Consider the following 26745-nt stretch of genomic DNA (forward strand, 5'->3'; position numbering starts at 1 on the left):
CCTCCAGGGGCTACTCGAGAGTGATGCAGCCTTCATCCCCTCCTACAGAGTCTGAACATTTCATACCTACAACAGTCTCAATCTCAGCTATCCTGAGAAATGCTATTCCTAAGGTGGCTACTGAACTTCACTTCTGGTAGAGAGGCAGTTTGGCTGAGCAGAGAAGAAAAAAAAAATCACCTATCATTTTCAAAAGATTTCAAACAATTTTATGAAAGAATAAGAGCATGGATTCAGTGCAACTGAGGGCTTTTTTCCTCCTGCTCAGACACAGGTAACATTTGTTTCCATTATATCACTCATCCGTGACTTTTTATCTCACATGATGAAAATATAACAAAGAAATAAAACTGCCAAACTCTGAGCCTTATGACTGAGACAGGGAATGCTCACAGACAGCACTGAAGAACAAAAAAGCACTGAACAAATTCAGTTCAAAAAGACTGATCATATCCCGAGGTAAAGCTAGGGCTTTTTTGTTGTTGTCTGTTAAAAGTGGCATATAATCTTTAGAGATTTTTTTCTCCTAAGATGATATTTCTCTAGTTTACTAGATACACTGTTTTACTTTGCATGAACACCCTCTTTGACATAAAGTTCAGCCTTCGGGCTAGCATCACTTATCCCTGTTTCCAAAAATCCTCATATTTGATCATCACATTTATTAAGTCAGACTCTGAAACAATTTCCATCATTCTATAGCCCTTTTATCTTTCTCTTCCTCCTCTAAAATGTAAGCAATCAAATAGTTTAAAGGCTTATAGAAGAGTGGTGAAATTACAGATACAGATTAACCAGAAAGTATTGTACTCAATTCATTTTCCAAATAGTTGTCTGAATTTCAAATCCATAAATACTTGTAATTTCTATAGGCCAAAAGACATGGAAAAATGCTCAGATATTTAATATTTTACAACTTACACCTCCCTCCCTGATTTTCTGTTTGCTCAGTTTACCTTCAAAAGTTCTAATTTCTTGAGTTATGGATCCCTTAATACTGAGTACAGGTAGAAAACACTACAGACCCAACAGAACTTCTTTCAAATTCATCTTACTTGTTAGTTGCCTATGCCTAAAGTTGAATTAGCATGGAAACATTTTAAAATTGAAAAATAAATTTTAGTGAAAATCATCACTATGTCAGAAGACTTGGCAGCCAGAGAAACAATCTTGAGATTGCACATAAAATGTTGAACAAGAAAACATATCCCTTGGTGATATCAGCCAGTGAAAACAAGTATTTCAATTATGGCATGTGGTCATCTTTGGATGCTAAATACCAGAGTTCTAAGACTCAAAAATGCATGTAACAAAACATTTTACCTTGAAGTAGCTTTAAAACAGTAATTATACAGTGCATTATTTGGAAAACATATCAAGGCAAGATTGACTTGCCCTTGGAGAAGCAGGAAAGTTTTTTAAAACAGAGTAAGAGCAAGAGAGTAGGAAATAATCTCCACCCCAAACTCTTACTTGCAAGCCACTCTTGATCCTAACACTATGACTTGCAAGCTACCCTCAATGCCTTTTAAACAGGATCTGTGAACCGCTTACCAGAACAATTTGGGTTGGAGCCCCTCTTTGACATCCATCCCAACCATACAGGGACACCATATTCAGGTTTTCATAAATAGCTACTACATATGGAATAGGAGCTTCAGTATTCCTCACAATTCTAGTTTTGGGTACAAAGGTATCCTAGAAATCATTCAGTAATTTCACCACTTTCTCATATGGTGCAAGCTTTACAGCATTTGCAGAAAAAAACCATGTACACCAATGTATGCACACATACATTTTGTTTACAATCAAACAATTCATGTGAAAAAAACCCCAAACCAACAAAACCACATGCTGCTGCTCCCTTAAAATAAGCTTGCCAGATTTTGGGCAAGCAGCCCAGAGAATAGCAAAGGAGGAGGTCACAAATTTAGAATATGTTCTCTTCACTGGAATATTTGAATTTGAAAATGTCTGTACCTGAGGATAAAAAAATCACAGGAAAGCAAGAAAAACCTTGTCCTATGTAGCCAGCACATTCATGAAAGCGCCATTAATAGCAGCTTAATATAAGGTCATGCACATGGCTTAAGCCCCAGGAGATAATGCTTTGGAAGGAGACAAAAGCTGAAAATGTAAAAGATTGCATTTACTACTTGTAGTAAATCCGGGTAGATTTAGTAGACCCTGTAGCAGATCCTGGCAGGCCAGAGCTTGATAATGGTAAGAGATAAAATGGGCCTGGGATGGAAAGTTGACAATGGAAAGTTGACACGTGGTAATGCCTGTTCAAGCAGGATGAAAACACCGGTTATTCTAGCCAAAGAGAGGAGAGACAGACAGAGGAAGAAGGGAGGAGTATGAACTGCAACTGTGAACTTTGCTCCTTAGAGGCAGAGAAGAGATTCAGAGCAGCCCTGTGGAGAAGGACTTGGGGGTGCTGCTCGATGAGAAAATGAACATGAGCCGGCTTCAGTGTGCACTTGCAGCCCAGAAAGCCAACCGTATCCTGGGCTGCATCAAAAGGAGCGTGACCAGCAGGTCGAAGGAGGTGATCCTGCCTCTTTATTCTGCTCTTGTGAGACCTCACTTGGAGTATTGTGTGCAGTTCTGGTGTCCTCAACATAAAAAGGACATGGAACTGTTGGAACAAGTCCAGAGGAGGGCCATGAGAATGATCAGGGAACTGGAGCACCTCCCATATGAAGATCGGCTGAGAAAGTTGGGGCTGTTCAGCCCGGAGAAGAGAAGGCTGCGTGGAGACCTCATAGCAGCCTTCCAGTATCTGAAGGGGGCATATACGGATGCTGGGGAGGGACTCTTCGTTAGGGACTGTAGTGACAGGACAAGGGGTAATGGGTTCAAACTTAAACAGGGGAAGTTTAGATTGGATATAAGGAAGAAATTCTTTCCTGTTAGGGTGGTGAGGCAATGGAATGGGTTGCCCAAGGAGGTTGTGAATGTTCAAGGCCAGGTTGGATGAGGCCTTGGGTGATATGGTTTAGAGCGAGGTGTCCCTGCCCATGTCAGGGGGGTTGGAACTTGATGATCTTAGGTCCTTTCCAACGCTAACTATTCTATGATTCTATGATTCTAAAAGTAGATTTCACTCAGTCTTCATAGCTTTTCCTCACACTAAACCTGAATACAAAGCTGATTCTAGGCTTTTCGACAATAGGCAAAATTGAATATTGTTGCCCTAAGAATCCATTGGATGAAAATTAATACTTTGAAAGCCTTGAAATGGTTTCTGCAGAGGAGCAGGGATAAGAAGAGAAGAAAGAACTGGAGAGCTTCCATGGAAGAAAGGATGAGGGGATAATTTGGGGTAGGCAAGGAATCTCTCTCTCTTACTACCCTTAAGTCAAGAAATATTTTGGAAAGTTGTTTTATAAAAAATATCAACATCTTAAAGCTGATTTCACAGATGGGCAAACTGAGGTACAAAGAAATGATTTTACCCACCCTTTCTTAGCAAATGAGCGTTTATTTTCAAATAAAATGCAAGTTTCTTTATTCTCAGAAAATAACAGATATATCTCCAGAATTACAGCATGTTTAGAATGCTGCTGTTTGTATGTTTGTATGTATGAACAAATATATATATGTGTATATAAATCACCCTCATCATAATGCAACTCAAACCATTGAAACATGTAGACATATATATATGCATATAAAATGGACATCACACAGTCTGTTCCTCAAACTGCTGTAAGTTTTTCCCAATTTCTAATCGGAAGCATTCTTCCAGTAACTGCACTTTTAATTCAAGCTATCAAGGACAAATATAAAAGATCATTATTTATTTTCTCTCCCTCTTCAAATAATACATTTTTCAAATCTGCTATTGTGTCTTCCCTGTGTTTCTCCTGTAGAATCAGAAGCTCAAAATCTATAATTAATCTTTTCTTTTGGTCACAATTTTTAGATACTTTTCAATCTTTCTGAACTTTCTCCAGCTTGTCTGCATAGTTCATAAAGCATGATATCCAGAACTGCCTCGGTACTAAGTTGAGACCTTATCAGTGTTGAGTAGACAGAAGGATTACTTCGTAAGTCATCATTTTTTCATACCCAACAAGATGTTTGCAGTTTTTACAACAGCTTGACACTGTTGATTCATGTTTAGCTTGTGCTTTACTGCAAGTCTAGATTTTTTCTTCCCCTCTCTATACAATTGTATTTGCTCCCTTTTTTTAACTCTGCACTTGTTTATTCTTGATTATATAAACTCTCTCACACACACACACACACGTTAATGCTGAGAACATTACATGTGTTTCTCAATTCATCAAGATCTTTTGGAATTGTGATACCATGAAACAGAATGATTATGCTCCTTCCCTAGTTTGTACTATCTGCAAATGCAATAGTCATACTCTCTACTCCAGTCTTCAGAGAAGGAATGAAAATACAAGACAGTACAGACTCAGATCCCTGCAGAAGCACATGTTAAACAGCCTTCCATTTCTAACAACAGCCACTGATAGCTTTTATCAGTCACATTTTTTTGTAATCATTATTCAGTCACTTGATAGTAGGTTCATGTAGTCCATGCTTCATTATTTGCTAATAAATATTGTGTATAATACTATGCCAAAAGCTTCAGACAGACTATAACATACATTCTCCTTATTTTAACCTTTTCACACAGAAGTCCTGTCGCCCTGTTAATTATTTTGGCTTTACACAATTAGTTTTGGCAAATCTATTTTGGCTGTCATGCATATCCTTGTTTTCTCCTAGGTCTCTGTTAAATATTTCATTCTATGTTTTGGTATTTTTCCAAGACAGGATCTTAAGTTGATCTTTCTGAAATTCCTTGGTGGCTCCTCCTCTTTCTCTTTCTAAAAGCAGGCATCAGGTTTGTCTTTTTCCACTACTCTGGAACCTGACTTGACCTCCTTCAGTTTTCAAAAATGGCTAATGACCTCAAGATTGTTCCAGCCAGTTTTTAAAGTGTTATAGGATGAAGTTTCTGAGGCCCCTCTGATTTGAAGAGCTAACTTCTCTAAGTACTCTCTAGCCTACTTTTTCCTGTTCTAGCCTTAGATCTTGCTTTTTTGTGGCAGATATAAACTCTGTTTGCCACATGATCCCAGATGACCTTTTTCAGTCAAGATTAAAGCAAAAAAAGCATTAAAGCACATTGGCCTCCCCTAGGTCATCTATTAAGAGTTTCTCCCCTCTGTTGCATAGCAGACTAGTACTCCCCTTGATCTTCTGGCTAATAACGTACTAATAGTTTGCTATCCTTGATGTCCCTTGCTAACTGTATCTCTACCACAGCTACTCTTATTTTCTACTTTATCAGAACATGAATCTTTTCTCCTCTGCTACATGTTCTACTTTCTCCATCATACTTCTCCATATATACAATTCTGTATGATTAAAAAGAAAAAAAAATCAAACTCTGGTATATTGGTATATAAAAGATGTTCTTTTTGTCTGTATCAACATATGCACTTCTGCCTGAAAAATGTCATGGTGTCATGAATTTTTCAGTAATAGGAGAAATAGAGGTGCTATATAAATAATGCTTTAACTATTTATTGATTGGTGTTTTAACAACATCTGACTCCACTAAAATCACAACTAGATGACTGGAAACTCATTGCTTTATTTAAACTCTGTGTTGCAGCACTGACAATTTTGGAGACTTGAGTTTAGGGATAAAAATTGGTGCTGACAAACAAATTAATTGGAAAAAAAATTATACCGAAATTAAGCATATTTCAGCACTGGACTTTCGGCGTGTATCTCAGTACAGCTACTGAGAGGTGGTCTTAACAGAAATGGTTCCCCCGGGGCCTGGCAACAGTGGGGGCACCATATGGGTTCTGTGGTCTCAGAAAAGGCAGGGAAAAGGAGAGGGAAAACAGGAAGGTGGATGAGAAGGAAATGTTATAAAGGGAGATGACTACCATGGCAAGTGAAAGTAAGAGTGAGGGAGATGCCAAATGTTTTGCTACCTTTGGGGCTTGGAAGAACTCCTACTAGCTTTGTCCCTCAATAAATGTGAAATTTATTACTAAATTCACAGAAATTATTTGTTTCTTCTTCAAAATACATCTGAAAGAAAACAGTAAGAGGAATGAAGCGACCATAAAAGCTTAGCCTTTTGAAGCTTGTTTAAATCTTTCAGCTGAACTATATCTACAATAAGGGTCCAATCCTAACACTTACTGCAGTGAAACTATTCATATCAGAGAGATTACTCACACGAGTAAGAATCACAAATGTGTTTTCTAATGTGCTGATACTGAAAAAAAATCAGGTATCAAATTTTCTACATATTTAAAGGACACAATGTGAAATAATATAGAAAAGCCTTTAAAAGTGATCTTATTTCTGTTTATCTCAAGTTGGAGAGAAAACAAATTAATAATTTGCAAATCAACAAGAATTCAACCTTGAAATGCCTCTGGTCATGAACTGTTTCAAGAAAGGAAAAACAAAATGAAAAAGAAAACTGAGGATTACATTTTAAAATCAAGAAAAGAACAGCTTCTGTACAGAGGAAATGTTTGCTTTGTACTCTGCACAGATGCTGTACAAGCAAAATTCACAGTATATTAATATAAACTGTCTGAAAAAAATTCGACCTGATTTCATAAGACCAGCAAAAACAAAACAAAGAGAAGCATGACGTTTATGGGCTTTTTTCTATAGCACAACCATGCAAGCTGAGCTGTGGAACTGTGATGGAAATATTAGAGCTGTTGTGCCTGAAAAAACGCAGTGATCATTTCATTCTTCCTGTCTTTTAATGCTCCAGGGTTTTGGAGACGAATAGGAGCAATAAGTTCACTTTGCAGAATTAATGCTGTAATTCTTTATCATAAGAGCGGAGCATTACCTCAATCTGATTTTTCTACAAAATGGTTCAAAGTCTATTTTTAATGATGGCCCTAATTTGTTAACACCTTTTAAATTATTAATACCCTTTATATTCAAGTAGTTATTGCATGTCATAACAATGTATCTATGCAGGGAAATTTAATAGTATTTTCTGCATGTCAAGAAAAGGCTTGTTCTGCAAAATGCTATTAAAACTGATAATGAGCTAAATATTTGCCATAGCAAACACTGAAATTACTATATCAATCAACTTTTGGTTCTCTTATTCAATAAACAAAATTTAACCTATTAACTTTGCCTAATTTTAGGCAGGAAAATGCTTGTTTTCAGGCATATCTTGCCCTTGACTTAATATCTTTATCATCTGATAACTACATTTTCCTGGCCAATTAAGCTATTGTTTTGAATCAGATGTAGCAATAGAAGGCTTTATTCTGTCTTGAATGCAACTATATTACTAGATCCTGAATGCGATTTCCTCTGAGCAAATTTAGACTACATTTTAAAGCACACATCTATCACAGGAAAATGATAAGCTATGTTCCTGAAGACACCTTTCACATTAAAGAAGAAGAAGAAGAAGAAGAAAAAAAATGATTTATAATAAGTCAAAAGGTAAAATAAAACCTTTTATTGTAAATCTCTTAACTCTTCAGATTTCAGTATCTTCTCAGATTTGTCTATGTGGCAGGATGTTTTTGCTAATATTTTAAAAAAAATTACTCCAGAAATATAAAAACTGCAAGAAAGCATCACCACTGACAGGCACACGAAGGAAAGCATCCTCTTTCATGAGCATCTAAAGCATAAATCTGAATGCTGATTGAGTACCCTACACCCAATTCAGTGAAAAAAAGAGGCAGGTTCCACCTCTGAACAGTACAAGCTGAAATGGCTTATTGCATAAGATGAGAGCCTTGCCTCAACAGTATCTGCTGGTGTGTGATGTTACTGTTCATGCGTAAGTGCCTGTATTCACCCCCTCACTTTACTTTTGTCACAGCAAATTGTTGTGTGATCAAGAAGGATCAAAGTGCACCCTCTAGAGGCTAAACGCAACTTCTGGCAGGATTGCAAGTCATCCCCTCACCCGAGGGCTGTATTTGGCCCTAGATCACCTCTTGTAAACAAAAAAACCATAGACGGTTATGAGAGAGGTGTTAAAAATATTAGTTTTGCATTGGTTTCTTGATGTAAAAAGCTAGTAAGGAATGTTCTTTCGGAAGTGCATCCTGCAAGGCATTGCTGTCTGGGATAATAAGACTGCACAAACAAAATGAAGAATAAGATTTTCTTATTCTGCAATAAGGGCCACATCTTGCTCATGCTGGACTACATCATGAAGCTCATAATAATTTCAAAGAAACATAGGGGAAGCAAAGTGGAAGAAACATAGGGGAAGTCAAAAGGAAGGCATGCTCCCACAGGTTCGAGGAAAAGAGGTGTATATACTAATTCAGTACCCTGTCGTTCTTACTCAAAGACAATCTCAACATAGAATATTTCCAATTAAATGATTCAGAGCCATTCCTGAATAGAAATTAACTGTGCTGTAAAAGTCATTTAGGTAAGATAAGGCTACTTGTAAAGGCTCATGCTTGTGAACCTTGTTCCTCAGCTCACAATGAAACGACTACTTCTTTTCTCATATTTCATATCCTACTATACCTCCCTGCTGCTAAATAAAGCACCCATGTGAAAGAATACTAATTCCATTTAATTAGGGGCAAGAACAGTATTAAGTTATTTTGTCTGTATAAATCACATGAAGAGTGGACCCGAAAGTACCAAAATCCCACTCAGAACAAAACTGTTACGTGGTAAATCCCTTACACTTGGCTTTCTAAGACAGTACTCTGTTCATTAAGAAACAATTTTCTATTAAAGATCTTATTTTTCATACTGATTATTAAAAAAGGCTTTTTTTTTTTTTTTTTTAATGGACACCATGGATTGGTCATAAATACATGTAATGTCTTAAACTCTTTCATAGTTTTCTCTGGTTACCAAGATAGACCAAATTTTCAGATACAAGTTTGCAATCATTCATGTATAAAATTGCATTTGATGTAATCAAATCTGAGTTTGTGTCAGGAATTTGTGTGTAAAAGCAGTTAAATGATAACAGCAATTCTGCCTCCCTTCCCCCCCTCCCCAGCATAATAAAGCCAGGAAATTCTGAGTTACCTTAAGATTGTATTTAAAAGAATCTCAGATTTAAAAAACAGTTGCTGTTGAAGGTTCAGAAGCAGTTACTTTGTAGTGACATGTAATATACATATAAAATGACCACTAGTGCCTGCGGTTTCAGTTAAAACTGATTTTAAAAACCACACTTTTTTGTTTCAAGTATTTCTGCTTACAATATTGCTAATATGACAGGAAAAGAAGGAGGAAAGAGTGACTTTGCAACAGGGGAGTGTTGCTCACATCTAGCTCATACCGTGCCAACACAGAGAGATACAGCATCAGAGGTATGTCATGCAGAAGCATGTGCCATCAGCCAGGTAAACCCATCCCTTCCAGGCATCTACTGAAACTGAGCCACTGTGGCTTCATCTGAGATTGTTCTGTAGGCCAATTTTTTAAGTGATTTATATTTGCTAATAATGGTTTGTTAATCTTACTGTTAGCATATAAAAGTTGGCTAAAATCTCAAACTAGAGAAATAAAATTGTGTAGCAAAGCAAATATGAAAGAATCTCATGGGTCTCGGGTAGATATGAAAATCAGGCCACTGCCAAATGCATATACACATACTGTATATACATATACATATAAATATAAATAAAAATTTTGCACAGTCACGATGTACAGCCTGGAGAGCTACACCAAAATCAGTCAATGGAGGCAACTTTGGAATAAGGAAAGAACTATGAAGAATCAGGATTACTTAAAAAAAACAAACCCAAACCGAATATTTTGGGGGTGTGTGTGCAAATAATCCATTTTTTAATCAAAACTGTCATTTGAAATAATAAGTAAAAAATAAAGTTGCAGCCCACTCTTGCAGCTAACACATATCATCTGCTAACACCTCAGAATCACAATTAACACTGACAGAGGGAAGCTTTTTTCCTCTGTTCCCAGGAATCTATAGAGTACAATCTTTCAGTCTTCTAAGTAATGATTACTTCTGAAGCTCTTAAGCCCTTGTTTTATCCATGGAGACTGAGATTCTCAGGACCATAGAAACCTCAATCTAGTCTAAATAAAATGCAACAGCCTCCTTAATATCTAGACCACAAAGTTCTGTGTACACAGAAATCATAAGGTTAGGAAAAAAACATTTTCCCCTTAACTAAATGTGCCTATTAACGTTGGGCATGTGCAGGTCCCACACATGCATCCTTAGAGGCAAATACTTGGAAACATTTACAGCTAGAGAGGCACTGAAGACGCAATGATTATGAGAACTTGAACACAAAGCTTAAGTTTATGGAAATCAATAATGGACAACGTATTTTAAGTCTGACAATGTTCACAGACAATTTTCTTCTTTCCATTAGAAACACTCCTCTGCCCAACATCCCCAAGCACAGCAGCATCTCACAATATAAAGACCAAAACAGTACATGTCTTTGCAGTGCTCAGTGCACATCTAAGTAGGGGAAAAAAAACATCCTTATTCCCCAGCAAGGCTCCATCTATCAATCTGAAGCATTCACAGCAGAGTGAGATAACTGAAATTGGTAGAAAAAAAAAAAAACACACCTCTATTTCATGTGAAAAAATGTATGGAAGACCAACTAACTGCCTGGCCATAATTGCTTCTATAGGATACTCATTCTGTTCAACTATGATGAAGTCATTTTCCTGAAGCAACTTCTCCTTGAGCAAAATGCTTGCTGGATGCAGTTTGAGTGGGTTTTACTTTCTTACTTGATTTGTTTGGAGATTGATACTTTTTTTACTCTCTTCCTTTAGTTATAACTTCTGCAGAAGACAAATAGAGACTCAGACTTTTTTTCATGAATGAGTCCTATGCAAACATATAGCCTCGCCAGCTTCTAACTTAGAAGCTTCTCTGCAGGAAGCTAATAGAGGCCGCTATGGTTAAATCTTAGCTAGGACAGAAAGAGGAGTGACATTTAGAAAAGAATTTGACTTGAAAACCTGGACCTAGGAGGCTGTTGCAGATAAGACTATCAGAAGGGTCCCCAAGATCAGAAAAAACCCAAACCAAATCAAAACAAAATGCCTTAATTTGCCATGGGAGGGGAAAAAAATGAAAAGGGAATAAAAGCATTTGGTAAGGGCTCAAAAGATAAGCCATTTGTCTTGTGAATATTTTGGTTTCTATTTAAGAAAGACTGGCAAAACAGGACTTAGTACAGCTTTATAAGAATCGAGGGTTGTGAAGGCACGGAGCAGTAGTGTAATCATATTTATTTGAGGATATAGATTCAATTACTGAACTCTGAACCTGGAGAAAAATCAGAGTCTGGTTTGTGAAGTATCAAAACATGCTGTCTAAAATGGATAAAGAGACTGTTCTGATCTCACAACTGGGTTTCTAGAAGCACCCTCAGTCATAAATAATGACCTAAAGCATTTCATTTGAGTTCAGTTTCACATCTAATAAGTGTATGAGTGGATTAACTCAATAAGATGTATTCAGAAGTCTAGCTGCTTTCCTTCTTTAGAAACTTATGTAAGGAGAAGAGTCCTGAATTATGCAAGAGACTTTGAATAACAAAACTTCCCAGCGCTTAGAGAGACCATTTAAGAATTAGCAGCAACCCTTCCCTCTTCATTGGTCTAATTCTTGCTGATGAAGCCCTTGTTTTTCCTGCCCTTTTGGACCTAATACCAATCTACTATGCTCAGCTGAGTGGACTAGTCCTGCTGGACAATATAACTGGAAAATAAATAAAAAGGAAACAGGATCCTTGCATCTACTTTCTACTTCCTTCCAGAAGTCATGCTCATAAGAAGGAACTACATCCTGTCATATGGAATTAATAATTAAATAAGTAATTCTTATAACTGTCCTTTTCAGAAATCACTATAAAATTTTCTTCTAAACTCCGGCACTTGTCATGTAACTCCTTTCCCCCAGGATTATTGAAAGATGGAAGAAATGAATTTGAAGTCCTCATTGGATAGAATAGATGCGAGTCTGAATTACAGACAATTTTAGACAAAAAGATAAAATGTTCTAGTCTTTTCCTGCATCATTTTAGCCTTTAGAATAGATTGTCCATGGGTGCTGTGGAAGTTCCATTGCCAGATATTTTTTAAGAACAGGCAAGACAAACTTCTCTTAGAAATGACATAAATACAATTACTTCTACATTGGGGCTGGAGAAGATGACTTCTTAAACTCCCTTTCATTACTATTTTTCTATGATCCTATGTTTATTGTCCTGGCTCATTAAATTCCAGTTCTGGAAAAGAGTACAGTTTATGCTGCCAAGATGATTTGGGTATCTTCAAATTAACCCCACAGGCTTTTGCACTAAGAAAGACTGCCAACTGCTCTTCACATTTTCCCTAGCCTGCCTATGATCCTTCTAACTGGCATCTAGTCAAAGTAAGATTGAACTTGTACATGTATATATTTAAATGAATCAAAGTCCTACAGTTTATAGAAACAAATGTAAGAAACTGATTATTTTAAGCAGCAGATTGTGTTTATGTGGAATCTGAATATATCTGCTTTGATTGTCCTATCGAAGTATCTCTAAGTAAACAAAACCCCTGTCTCCATGCCTGATCACATTCAACTCCTATGTCCTAGGTAACTACATCATCAAAGTGGTGAAGATTCCAGCTTTCTCCATCAGAAGACAATTATTTCTTCTTTACAGACTATATTGAGGATAGGTCTTTTTCTAAGATTATCATTAACATTACAACACACACACGGAGCACACACAAGGTGGCTTAAAGGTGTTTTATAATATTAAGAAAAAAATGAATTGAGTGAAATTTAAAGATAATTATACTAATAAGCTTAAAATATTATAATACAACTGGAAAGAGGCAACAAAGTAGCAACTTGTTATTTGGTTTTCAATTTCAAGAGATGCGAAACATTTGTCAGCCTTATTGACTACACTTAGCTTTAACTGTTCTTACTCAGCTGTAGGTAAGCTGTTAAATGATGAGAGCCCCAAGTAGTAGCTAAGTTATTGCACGTACATAATGCCTAACTGTCCTGGGTTCAGCGGTAGCAGTCATTTTTTCCCCTTCTTAGTAGCTGGTGCACTGCTGTGTTTTTGACTTTTGGCCTGGGAGCGGTGCTGATAACACCAACGTTTTTAGTTAATGCTCAAATGTTTTAGTCTCGCCAAGGACATTGTGAGCCTCATGCTCTGCCAGGGAGGAATGGAAGCCGGAAGGAAGCAGAGACAGGACACCTGACCAAACTGACCAAAGAGGTATTCCATACCACAGCACATCATGCCCAGGATGTAACTGAGATCTACCCAGAAGGGCTAGAGGACTGCAGGGTTGGAGGAGATATCAGTTGGTGATTGGTCGGGCGGGGGGGGGGGGGGCAAGTTATCGGCTGGCTGGTGCTGAGGTGTTGTATTCTCTTCCCTTGTTATTTCCTTTATCATTATTACTATTGGTGGTAGCAGTAGTGATTTGTGTTATACCTTAGTTTCTAAACTGTTTTTATCTCAACCTGTGGGATTTGCATTCTTTTCAATTCTCCTCTCTGTCCCTCTAGGAGCAGGGGGACAGAAAGAAGGGGGGGGAGTGAGTGAACTAGCTGTCTGACTGGTTTTAAACCACTACACTAACTCAAGGGTTCAAGGCTCAGCTACACAGGTTAACAGCATGTTATACAATTATATACATAAGAAGAACTTTAGCAATCAGCATCTGAAGAAATGCCATACTGCAGATGCCACAATACTGTTATGACAATGAATAACACACATGATGGTAGTCTCTTTCTGCAAGTATCAGATGTCACAGTGTGCAATTTATTCACATCAGAAACATTGTTTAAAACTTATGCTGTAAGGAATCTAAGTTCCTGAACTGATATTCAATTCACTTTGGAATTGAAAGGGATGGAGAGATTTCATGTGTTGCATTTGGAACAGCACTTCTAAAAGATGTAACACTGATGTCTTCTTCAGTCTAATCGAGGAGGGACAGTAACAGTGTCCTGCTGGTTTGATTCTGCGGTGACAAAACTGGCATGAAGAAGGAGTTACACTGCAGTCTGCACAGTTACTTTATGCTGCAGACTGTGCATAGTATTACCAGCTCCAGATGGCTCAGGGAACAAGGGATTTAATTTGGGGGGGGGGGGGGGAAGTTGCAAGAATCTAAATGTAAGACTTAAATGTGAGATCCTAATGGTCGAAATGTAAGATCCCAGATATGCCACACAATGTACTATTGTGGACCAAACGGTACATTTTAAGGTAACCCCTAAAAATTATAGTAGGAGTTACTTAAAATGAAATAAAAATTAGCCAGACTGTATATAGCCTACAAAACTAAACCAAACCAATCCAAAACAGCAAACTGCTGTAAACACTTTTAAAAGGTTAAGACTACCTCAAAACTTTCCAGAAAACAGGGAACCCTGTGAGATATACTGGTGCAGAGATGTAGATAGGCATTGTTGCATGTACAAAATGATGTGCATATATATATATTCCGCAGGTATAACCGAGGATCAGAGTTCAAAACGCCATGGAAAATCTAAACACCTGTGCCCAAATCCTCTAGATCTCTTACTCAAATGGGAAAAAGTGCTCTGAAAATAAACACTGATTGCCTCTTCAGTCAAAGGTTACAGTGGATTCATTGCTGACTTCGTCCATTTGCCAGCTGTTGACAGTTGTTAATACAAGGATTTGATTTCTTTATCCAAACATCATGAACACAACATTAGTATCTTCAGAGAAAGATCTTGACTGTGGGCTTGCAGTTTCACTGCCTCAACTCAATTACTGCATTCTTGAACTGCAGTGTATTCATTTGTGGGCAGTGGGGCAGCCGGTGGGAAGGTATTGATTGGAGTACAATGTCGTGTGTAGCAGCAAGAGTAAGATGAAAAGTGTTTTCTGCTTAATGGATTGGTATTAAGTAGGTGGGAATGGCTTCTAATTAGCCAACAATTGCTATGTTTCTCAGTTTCCCTCCCTTCCCTCCTCCCGTCGGTCACCAGCTGCCAATCTCTCTCTCCTTTTCCCTTTTTGTGTGGAGTTCATTGCTCACTGTAGTGAAAGCCTTTGTTTAAAAAAGAGGGCTCCCAGGGTCTCATCTGCCAGGGTACAGCTTGCTGCCTGCGATGAGTAGCAACTGTCAGTTTATTTTATCTCAACCTTTTCATCATTCTGCTGAAACTGGTCGGGTGAAACCACCTGAGAGACCTGAGGATTCAGTACCTACAAGTCATTAGCCAGGACTGTTCAGTCTCTCCCCACACATCAAGTCAACTGAACACTGCTTAAAATATTACCCACTTTAACCCCGTATTTTCCTATGGATGTATTAGAACTCTTCCTGCATCTTCTGAATTATACTCTCATGATCATTCCTTAACCATGCTACAACTATGATTAGTAATATATTTTTCAGTGCTTCTCAACTCAAATGCTCAAGCAACATACTTTAGAAATTTATTAAAACACTAAAATTTATTAGAATGCCTTCAGTCAGAATCTCCCTTTTATCTAGGTTATGTTCCCCAGCATACCACAGCTAGCAATTGTCACAATTATTTGAACCTCTGTTTTTCATAATGAATATCAGCTAAAAGGGATAAATTATTTTCACAGTTACACTTATGAACACCTCCCCCTCCCCTCCCCCCGCAACTCAACGAGATTTTATGGGCATAATAAAAAGCAGTATTTGGTCCACAATTTTTAGCATATTTACATTTTCCTCTCGTTGCCGTGTAGTTTCTCTCTCTGCATGTACATATACATGTATATATAATCCACATGCACTTCCACCTTCCAAACAGCTAGTATAATTAATAATTAATAAACTCAAAGTATGTGAGAAAAGAAATATTTTATTTTGAACTAAACCCAAATTAAATTTATCTAAATCAAATTTCAAAGTCATTAGCCTGAACAATCTTTTCCTGGTAATCACAGCTAACTTGTTGCTGTCATTATTAGCTACTGAGTTTTAATATAACAACTGAAATATTGCTTTCCCCCATGCAAACAGTGAGCTATTTCAAGATATATAAGAGATGACAAGAACAGAAACCCAGATACCCTCCAATATATCAGTTGCTTAAAATCATTAATGTTTCATCTCTGTTCTCTTCTTACTGCGCATACTTGTAGAAGTATCAACAAAATAAAATACAATTTGCTTTAATGTTATTCTCAAAAATGAGCTAAAGGTACCAGTGAGGATAAGCTTATTTTCAGGGAATTGCACATCTCAAGATGCTGTTTGGCAGAGTGAAAGAATCTGGAGTCAAAAGGCTGGGCTCCATAGTACCCTGAAGTGACATTTTCCACCAGGAGAACAAAAGATTCAGGTAAACAGAGGGCTTCAAGTTCTGCACATGGGATAAGTAATCAGTGGATAGTCCAGAATTACGAACATTGTGCAGCATGCAGCCCTCTCCCCTCCTGATTTCTACCAACTATAACATTCTGATTTTCCTTGACACCAGCTACTGGGGCATAATCTGAAGTTCTCATTCCTCAGATTCCATGGGCTCACAACATGAACTGAGCAAGACTACTATATGGCATACTCAACCTTCATTTTTCAGGTTCAATTTTATATCAGCAATGAGTTGAATGCACAGTACTAACTATGCCCCGGCTGAGGTATGTAGACACAATCCGACAGCTTGATGTTCACATCATTTGTAAATATCAAGCAGCATGAAATACACCTTCACAAAAGAGACATAGTTTGAGTACAGGCTTTCACAGACATTATCATTAGCGTATGAATAAGAATAAAGTTTAGATATGATGGTGATGGGCACCTGCACTTACCATTTCAAAAACTGCTGCAGAAGATTAATTCCCCACAGGAGCTGACACTAGCAGCACTGTTTGACTAACATCCATAGCAACTACATCTCAAAAATCAAAAAATGTGCCAGAATTTTTAGGAAAAGGAATTGGATTAAAACACTGTAGCAACCATGGAAAAACATGAAAAACCACTTTGATTCACAACAATTTCAAATAGGCCTCCCCTGATCAATTACTCTATCTGATACTTATTATTTTCAGTATTATAGGATAGTAGCTACATGTTCAAAATGATGCACTTGTATGACACACTATGGAAAATACTGTATAATTACTTAGCTCTGTGGCAAGATTTGTATGAGCCCTTAAATGAGAATATTTTGAATTACAGATAATACTGAATGCTTAACTAACTGAGTAGAAACAAGTGGATGAGCCTCGGGGCATGGTCATCTGCTTAAGCATGCATTTGGATCTTTAAGCTAATTAATCACTTGTTGTATACTTAAACTTACTCAATCCATTCACTCAGGTGATTAAGGCTGCTTTAAAGGCTATTTTGATACTTTGCATTTTTCTATTAACCAATTTACTGTGATATTTAATAGGAAGTGTGATTCTTTCCAGTGTATTCTCTCATCACAGTGTAATAAAGACACAGCATGAAGATCAGTGCCAGAATGGCAAGTATGAAGAAACTGAAGCACCACTCTTAAAAAAACACCTATTGATTCTACTGCAAACACAGAAGATATACCTAATAAGGTATAGATTGAGATGTGAACTACAGGGTATAGGGGTAACTGACTTCTGCTCTTTGAACATTGACTGGAAACATATATAAAATTGGGGTTTGGAATGAAGGTGTGGGGCCAAAACGTGGGGAGAGAATAATTTACAGTATAAAAGTGAAGAGCAAGAGACAAAACAAATGTAGGACACTGAAAAGAGAGGGAAGGACGAAAAACAAAAAGAAAATGACTGTTTCAGAAACTGTTCCAAAAAAATCATGATATATTTCTAGTGATTATGAAAAAGAATAAAAAGAGAGGTGGATTTGGGGGCAAAAGAAATATGGTTTCAGCTGCCGCCAGCTGTTCTGCATTATGACTCTTCTCTTTGTCAATGCATCTCTTATGTTCTGGACTGCAGGCAAAGCTGAAACTCCTAGGTGCCTCCAGATCGAGGATTTCTCTGGAAGTGTCCTAATGTGGCTGGGCAAGAGTTTCTGTTTGCTTTGTACCATTCAAGTGTCCTAGAGAATCAGAGCAGGACTGAGCTTCAGCCCTGAGAATTTAAACTGGTTGGGAACTACAATTTGGAAGAAGCACTGACAATGCATTGCACAAAGCTACACTAGTTCCGTGGATAAAGCTACACTAAAGAGTTTAACCATATATTGTAGTTTGAACGCCACTTCCAATGTTGTTGGTTGGGGTTTTTTTTGTGTGTGTGTGTTTTGGTTTTTTTTTCACAACAAAGAACAATTCACCTTATTTAGGAAAATATTTTTTTCTGATCTAAAAAGATTGTCTGGGAAAACACAGCTGGATGCCAAGAATGTTTAGCACAGGATGTGTCTAAAGGAAATAAATGTATGGTGATATTTAGATGTTTCCATTGAAAGTATAAGATGGAAGAAAAGTCTAGATGAGATCCAAATCCTCCTCTGGTTAAGGTGTTTATATATAACTGATGGCAAGAATACTCACAATCACATGAGGCAGGATGATAATGATTTTTTTTTTTAAGTTATAACACCACTTAGCTATATAAGAGCTGCCAACTTTTGGCAAAGAATATGAAGAAACTTCTCCTACCACATCATTCCGTGGCTAAACATCAAAATATTCTACAAATCCTCTCAAATTTGGTACTGCCAATCCACACACCTGGCCTGAGTCTGATCCTGTGTCACAATCCCAATTAAGGCAGCATTAAAAGAACAGGAAAAAAGAAAAAAAATCACAGGAAGAAAACCTGGGTAGTGCATTTGTATAAAGCACAAGAACACTGAATAGCAACACTTCCTTGTCAGACAAACTTCAGCCATCAGCAGAAAACACAAGCTACTGCACTCACAGCTAAACTGACATTAAAACTGTGTTTTCAGACTCTTCGTTGAGAATCTGCTGTGTCAGGCTGCTCATCACAATGCGACAAAAAACTTCCCTGTCACCCTCAGTTCTTTTCATACCTGATTCTTTCTGTTGTTCAAGCAATAATCACCTCACTTTCTAAAAATATCAAAGTATATCAATAAGTAGACTTAAATACTTAAAACCAAACCCCAATTAATAATAAATAAAATATGTAAACCACTGTCCTGGTTTGGGTTGGAATACAGTTAATTTTCTTTCTATCAGCTGGTACAGTGCTGTGCTTTGGCTTTAGTGTGAGAATAATGTTGATAACACTCCCATGTTTCTGTTGCTGAATAGTGCTTACCCTAATCAAGGACTTTTCAGTCTCTCATGCTCTGCCAGTGAGGAGGAGCACAAGAAGCCTGGAGGGAGCAGAGACAGGACAGCTGACCTGAACTAGCCAAAGGGATATTCTATACCACAGAATGTCATGCTCAGTATAGAAACTGGAGTTGGAGTTGGTCAGGAGCTGACAATTGTTGCCTGGGGATGGGCTGGGCATTGATCAGTGGGTCATGAGCTGTTCATCACATGGGTTTCTTGGGGTTTGTTCCTCTTTTTTTCCTTTCCATTACAATTATTATTATACTTTACATTAGTTAAATTATTAAAACTGCTCTTATCTCTACCCATGTTTTTGGTTTGGTTGTTTTTTGTTGGTTTTTTTTTTTTCTAATTCTTCTCCCCATCCTATTGAAGGGGAAGCAGGAAGTGAATGAGTGGCTGCATGGTACTTAGTTGCTGGCTGGGGTTAAACCACAATAAGCACATAAGCTGATTTTCTGAAACACATCTGCTCCATGTCATCAATGTCTATATGTAAGCATGCTGGTCTTCAACAATTACGTAAGATATTTTGCATTAATATCAAAGGTACAGCAGTACAAAAAGAAAGACTGAGATTCTTTAAACAGAAAAGTGAGAAAATCTAAAATTCAGCAACTGGTGAGTGCTAGGTGATATGAACAAGCAGAGGCAGTACAAGTTTAGAAAATTTTCAAGGAAAAAAAAAAAGACAGAACCATCTCTACATTTTTTTTTCCTAATCATTTTTTTTAAATGTACATATTTTGGTATTTCTAACCACATTATTTTTCCAGAAGACAGCAATTTATTTAAATCAGTAAACCCCACAAAAATGGGCAGAAGCTATCCTCTGAATTTCAGTGGGGAACACTTGAAGTATTTCAGCTACTTCTGAAACATGCTTATGAAGAAGTGAGCCTTTGTGCCCTGGCACAGGGACAGCCTTGGAGTCTGTACTTGGTCACAAACCTTTCAATAATTTAAATTCATAGTTCTTATTTAACAGTGGGAACAAGTGTATAATTCCCTTATTCCACGTTCAGCTGTATTTTCTCAGAAAACACTGAAACCTGTCTCTAAAGTCCTTTCAATTTCTCATTATTTTTGGTCATATTAACAATTTGATATTGACATATATCATAAACATATAGAACTTGAAGGAGTGTCCATTACAGATCCTACATCCAGCACAGTGAACAGATTGCTGAGAGGAGGGTGGTCCCCAGAAGGTTCTTGTGAGGCACAGGCATGCTCTCAACTTCCCCAAATGAGGGCCTGAGTCATTCCTATTTTCTTTACAGCAGTGGTTGGGAAGAAAGTCATAGTTTGTCCTGTTCAAATTCAGTCAAGCTACTTTGTCACTAACTTTACTCAACAACATAGTTACAAACCCCACTAATATGCCATCAAGAAGAAACATGTTAAAATAGTAAGACTGTATGCTAATTTCAGTCACCATGCAAGCTAATATATATTTCCCTTCTGTACATGCTGACTGAAGAATAGACCTTTTAAAGTAATAAATATAACAGAGACACAAACAGTGGCTTTGAGGGAGTGCATGTATGTGCACAATTCTGATAGTCCTATGTCAGTATCACGATAGGCCAAAATCTATGATAGAGCTTTAAATATGAAATATGCAGTGAAAGGAACCTGTTAACCCAAGCTACTAACTTTCCACTGATACCACATAAAAACTATTTATGGATGTTTATCTGTGTAAGGTATCACGATAGGCCAAAATCTATGATAGAGCTTTAAATATGAAATATGCAGTGAAAGGAACCTGTTAACCCAAGCTACTAACTTTCCACTGATACCACATAAAAACTATTTATGGATGTTTATCTGTGTAAGGTACAAATACTTGCTGGTTTTATAGTTTTGATGCCTTCCCTTTTAAATAGTCTCAGATCAAAAAATCTGCTACCACCAAGGCAAATTTACTGGGCAAATACAAAATATAATTTGCTATGCATATTCCTAATTAAGATTTGTTTTAATTTGCTCAAGTACAGTCAAGCATTTTGGGTACAGTGCCATGGCATAACAGTTTTACTTAGCATGCATTTGAGGTACCTATTAAAGAAGGAAAGATAAGATTCGTACTGTTAGAAGTTTTCCTGGAATTAGTGTTCTTCAGAAAGAAGAGGCAGTAAAAAAAGCAGTTTATCATGTTCTAACGAGGAATGCTAGAAATAGTTCTGAAGTTGATGGTACAAGATAACTCCATTGATTGTAGGATGTCACAATTGATCATATGGGTAAGACAACCATTTAAGCTGTGGTTATAGCTATTAAAAAAAAAAAAAAAGGAAAAAAAAGGAAAAAAGGACCAAACCAAACCAAGAAAACATGGAAAACCTGTGATTGTAAAATGTGGCAACTTTTCGGGGTAAGTTAAGAAACATAATCTAAATTGTGCTCAAAAACACATAACATTTCTCAAGAAAACAACTGAAGACTTTTTAGTATGAGGAAAACGAGACATTTTAAGTCTACTCTTAAAAGTGTTTAGATGATTTCAAGCATCAAAGACCTCTTGCTGAGGCACAGCCCTACTAGATGCAACGACCTAGAAGTTGCCACACTCACAGAAAACACAATTCCTGGTCAGCATTTCATGTAATCAATATAAAAAAATCTGATCCAAAATTTTCCTGCCTTCAGCACCTTTAATTATTCTTCTCCCTTGGAGATTATTTATTGAAAGACTTGTGAAATATTTTCTCATCAATGTTAGTCGTGCTGTAGGTTCTTTTATAGGTTTTAACATGGAGTCACAAGCCTTTTTATCTACTGATTCTGCTGATTGTTTTGAAAACATGTTTGACTAATCATAACAGATCAATAAAAAAATTATTTGTTCTTGCAGAGGCATCTCACAATGGCATAAATATTCCTTTTGTAAGTGAAGACAGGTGACCAAGTCAAATGCAGGAGATGGAAACACATTGTCCTTTGCATTTATAAACAGTTTTCTGACAATCCTGTCCCTTTTGTCCATGACAACTTTGGTCAAAGCATCCATATTATTAATAAATGTTGAGATAAGTTAAGTAATAATGGTTCATCCTGCCTAGTTGTTGAAATGATTGATTTGGAAAATAAGCCTTGGTTGAAAGACATAAGGTACATGGCAGTATTTGAATTTAGATGTCATTGCTTGTCTGATAGTCTAAGTATTTATCCTGCCTAAGAATACAGAAACTACTCTGATTTTATTTTTTTTTTTGTCACAGAAATATTATTCAGTCAGAACAGTTAGAAATAAAAAGTTATTACCTTCCTGTCATTAAATCCCCCATGGATTAAGAATTAGTATTGTATCTTGTCTTTAGCTGTTTTATCCTAAAAAGACTGAGAAAAATCTAGTAGGTTATTGATGCTGAGCTGTTTGAAAGAGCTAGAATTACTGTTCTATTATCACAGCAGGAATTTCCAAAGTGATGAGTTTATCACAGGATGCACAGACATTCTCCTGGAAGGTAGGATAAAGGCTGTACCTGAAACTCAAAGCCAGTGAATCCTAATATTGAATTAATGCCAGGTCATGTTTTGCCAGACAAAGATATTAAAAATGTAATGCCAGTACTAACGAGAGATTTGGCACACAAAACACGAAGAATGTTACAGATTGTGCTGACAGTGTGACACTATGTTTTCCTGGATGTAATCTGGGGTATCATGAGAGTAAGCTTGGAGCACTAATGAGAAGAATGATATTGAACTGGAAGAGCTGCTAAATATGCAGTAGCCACGGGGTTCTTGGAGTTAACTGGAACTAAAATAAAAACTTAATACTGAAAGTAACAGAGGGTAAACTAGGCAGAAATGCAGAAGGAAGAGAATCTCAGCAGGCAAAACTTGTTTCTGGCATCATGCTTCCCAGGACATAAAGGGTTTTTCTAATCATACTCTTTTTATCCCCGAAGTACCGTTAAAAAGAAGCATGAATCTCAAGCTTACAGGGGCACATACCATTTCAGGATATAAACAAGCTTCACAATTGACTGGAGAAAGCAATGTATAAAAGCGGAATGGAAAACCTCTTTAGGTGAAAGAAGTAAAATACATGTTGAAGATACAAATATCATCCTATATTGTTGAGGCTCCTGTTATTTTGTTGTTGCCATTGTTGATTTTTCTTTGCCTCCTATTTACATCAGCTGCAGCTAATGAGCCTCATATGAAATACGTATAAAATTGCTTGACATTGGATTCTTCTTTGACCATATTGGAATTCTTGGCATGTGCACTACAGGTCTAGGAACTTACTGTCCTTTGCAGGAGACATGCACCCAGTTAACTCTGTCAGCCACCAAAACCTAAGAATGTGCTGAATATTCACTTACTGAGGCAAAAATCACAAATATATATGGTAATTGAAAAAGAAACACAGTATCATTGAGAAAGGACTGCCCTGTTACCATCACTAGAACTCCAAAGAGTGTGCTACCTAATTTGTCATCACTTCAGCATGCCAGTAAAAGTCTTTGTTTCACAGTTCTCAGTTGCTTCCAGTGTTGCCTCTGGTGTCCTGGCTCCTATTAAGCTGCTAACATCTTTGAATATCAGTCTATTAACCACTTATTTTATATATAAAATTTACAATTGAAGTTATACTTCATTTTCCAATTCTATGAAAGGAAAACGTACAAAAGAAAACAGCAGACATGCAATTCTTTGTCTTTGAGAGTATGATAACTGAGGGAATTTGGACACAGTAACTCTGAAGCTCCATGTTACAAATTTGGCCCAGATGTCATTTATTTTCACTATACTCCAGATTCACACTCTCCACAGGAATACAGAGAGGAAAGCTTTAAGATGCAATACACTTGTCCCTTTTCCTTCCAAAGAACAATATAGTTTAATACTATCAATACTTGGAGATAATGCATAAATCAGTTTTTCTTGTATTAACAGATAGCAAAGGGGAAAAAAAAAGTAAAGAAAATTTAACCCATGAAGAGGTCTACTCTGTACAAAGTCCTTCTCTACCCTTTACCTCAGATAAGGAAACACAGCGAGGAAAACAGAGTAGGGTTGTGGTTTTTTTTTTTATTCCTTCCTTCTTCTTCAATGTCACGTATAAGGATGCTAAAAATAAAACAGCATGTTCTTCTGAATTCAAAACTATGCTCCCTATATCAAGCAGAAATTCTTTCTTACTTTTAGAAACAGGGTACTTATCCTTGGATGCACATGAAAAACTGTCCAGAAATGAAGATTTTTTATTTTTTTTAAGGATTAAAATAATGATAATTGAATAAACTAATACAACACTTCTTGCCCATAACTGATGTTTTGGAAAACAGCACTGAAAAAAAGTAAGTTACCATCCATAGCAAGTACTACTATCTGTTGCCCATTGTTACATTTTTTCTCCCCGTTTTATCCATTTCTACCTATTATTAAACTTACTTAATTCAGCCTTTAAAATAAGCTGACAAAGGAGTAAACCCCATTCAGCATGTGAATTAAACCCAGGAAATAATTTAATAAAACTACAAGAAAAATGACTGAACCGTTGAGGACAATACAGCACTAATGTGTTTCATAACCAATGTCTTACCAACTGTAAGAGGGTCAGTGCACATGTCACTTCTGTTCTCCTTCCATGCCAGCAGATACTTGAGGCTGGTGAGATCTTCTGCTTCTGTATGGCTATTAAATGGCACCATCAGTTTATGAGCCTTTGCAATGCCATAGTAAGCTTTTGTTTCATCCACTAAGGGCAAATTATTTAAACTTTTTGCTGTTTCATAAGCCTGACTGAAATATTCACAAGCTTCATTATAGCTCCCCTGGTAAAGAAAGAAAAAAAATTAAATTGTAAAAACTACTTCTAGACACCTGTATTTCATCCTGACATTATAGTGAGAGCCTGTTCCTCTGGCACCTCAAAGATGTTGCAGCTGAGAGGCCAGCCTACAGAATGACTCTAGGCAACGTATTAAGCAAATCACCCTCCCTTGCTGTTTCCTAAGCTCTAAAATCCAGATAACACTGCTCATATCTTTCCCAGGAACAAAACTGGTTTTGTAGTGTTTTGAACATACAATACAAAGCACCTCTGGAAGATGCCTTCCATTCTCTCTTATTGGTGTGGAATTCTGCTGCCCTGATGGCACAGACTTCCTGAGTGAAAACATTTTCAGAGCTGTTGTAGTCTTTCACTCTCAGCTCAATTTAATAAATTTGAAATTTCCTTCTGCATAGAGCATAGACAAGGAGGAGAGACTCCAAATGATACCTGTTGCACTTGATAATACTTTTGGGGATCAAAATATATATAACTGCTAAAACATGCATGTAATTTAAAAAGGAAGGAAGAGTAATAGAAATTCAGGTAGTCTTTAAGCTTTGTTTAATACAAGAGAGCAGATTTAGGCATATGAGGATACAATAATGAACAATAAGCAGTAGGATAATAGATGAAAAGCAGAAACATCTACATATCATACTCATGAGAACTATAATAGGTTAAGTGATGCAATTAGTGAGAGGAATACAACAAATCAGGCTAAGAAACTTGACAAAAGTAAAATGAAAAATGACACTGTCATGTTAAATGCCAGAGTTTGCATATTAAGTAAGGAACTCTTAACTTATTTAACTTACTTAAATTACTTAAACTGGGAGAAATTAGACCTAATGCTTGCACATAAAACTAACCAAGGCATTTTAGGAAACAAGAAACATACGGGTAAACCAAGCCTGTCTAGAAAGCATGAACCAATTGTTCAGCATTAAAGAAAGACAGTGATGGTGATGGAATAGTAAGATGACAGAAATGTAAAGATATAGCAACAGCATGGACAGAACAAAGTGAATTTGGTCAAAGTCACTTTAGGAAGAACAGTAAAAGTTATATCCCTTGTTTACTAAGGGCTCCCTAAGGACATATCTGGATATAAATAGAGATATCTTTAATTTGATGAAAAGGATAGTACTACTGCAAATTGTGTCACCAGGGAAGTACAGAGTTGAATAAAAATACCCTAATAATGAATTAGAGAATACTGGTGATGACAGCTGACACCAAGCAGGCAGTGACCCAAGAGAGGAAATGGTACTTTAGATTCAGTTTTGGTAAACATTGCTGACCTTGCAGAAAAAATGGTGTAGAATATAGGGAATTGTAAATCTTGAGAAGATTTTTTTTGTATGTTTAATTTATATATTTTATGTAAATTAATTAGATTAAGTTACTAACTTTCTTCTCTTCTACACTACTATCTCAGTTCAAGGCAGCAAATTTTGAAATGTGAAGGATAATTTAGATAATAACCAAAAAGAGGTTAATTCTTAAAATATCACTTCTCATAGAACTGATTATTAGCAATGGTGGCAGAAGCAGTGAAATACAGATAAGCAGAATTTAGTTAATTATTTTTTGAATTTGGAGTAGAATAATTTAGCCAGTGTCACACCACTCTACTTTCTTCTAAATTTTAGATCCATTTTAGAGTTACTTTAGCAAGGTC

General features: G+C 36.8%; 1 protein-coding gene across 4 annotated transcripts in view; it reads right to left on the reverse strand.

Moving 5' to 3' along the window:
* The window catches only part of TTC29 (tetratricopeptide repeat domain 29), a 136165-nt gene that overhangs the window by 24832 nt on the left and 84588 nt on the right, over nucleotides 1-26745 (reverse strand). For 3 of the 4 annotated variants that reach the window (XM_061354189.1, XM_061354185.1, XM_061354186.1), the window contains one exon: nucleotides 24831-25062. In XM_061354189.1, the coding sequence (XP_061210173.1) occupies nucleotides 24831-25062 (232 nt within the window). Of the gene's footprint in view, nucleotides 1-21174; nucleotides 21332-24830; nucleotides 25063-26745 lie in introns of those variants that run through there. The other variant, XM_061354187.1, reaches the window with a different exon arrangement.

The sequence above is a fragment of the Neopsephotus bourkii genome, unplaced genomic scaffold (genome assembly GCF_033783945.1).
Source record: "Neopsephotus bourkii isolate Nb327-2 ecotype Australia unplaced genomic scaffold, CSIRO-AGI_Nbou_v1 NB_718, whole genome shotgun sequence".
In the NCBI taxonomy this organism is placed as follows: Eukaryota; Metazoa; Chordata; class Aves; order Psittaciformes; family Psittacidae; genus Neopsephotus; species Neopsephotus bourkii.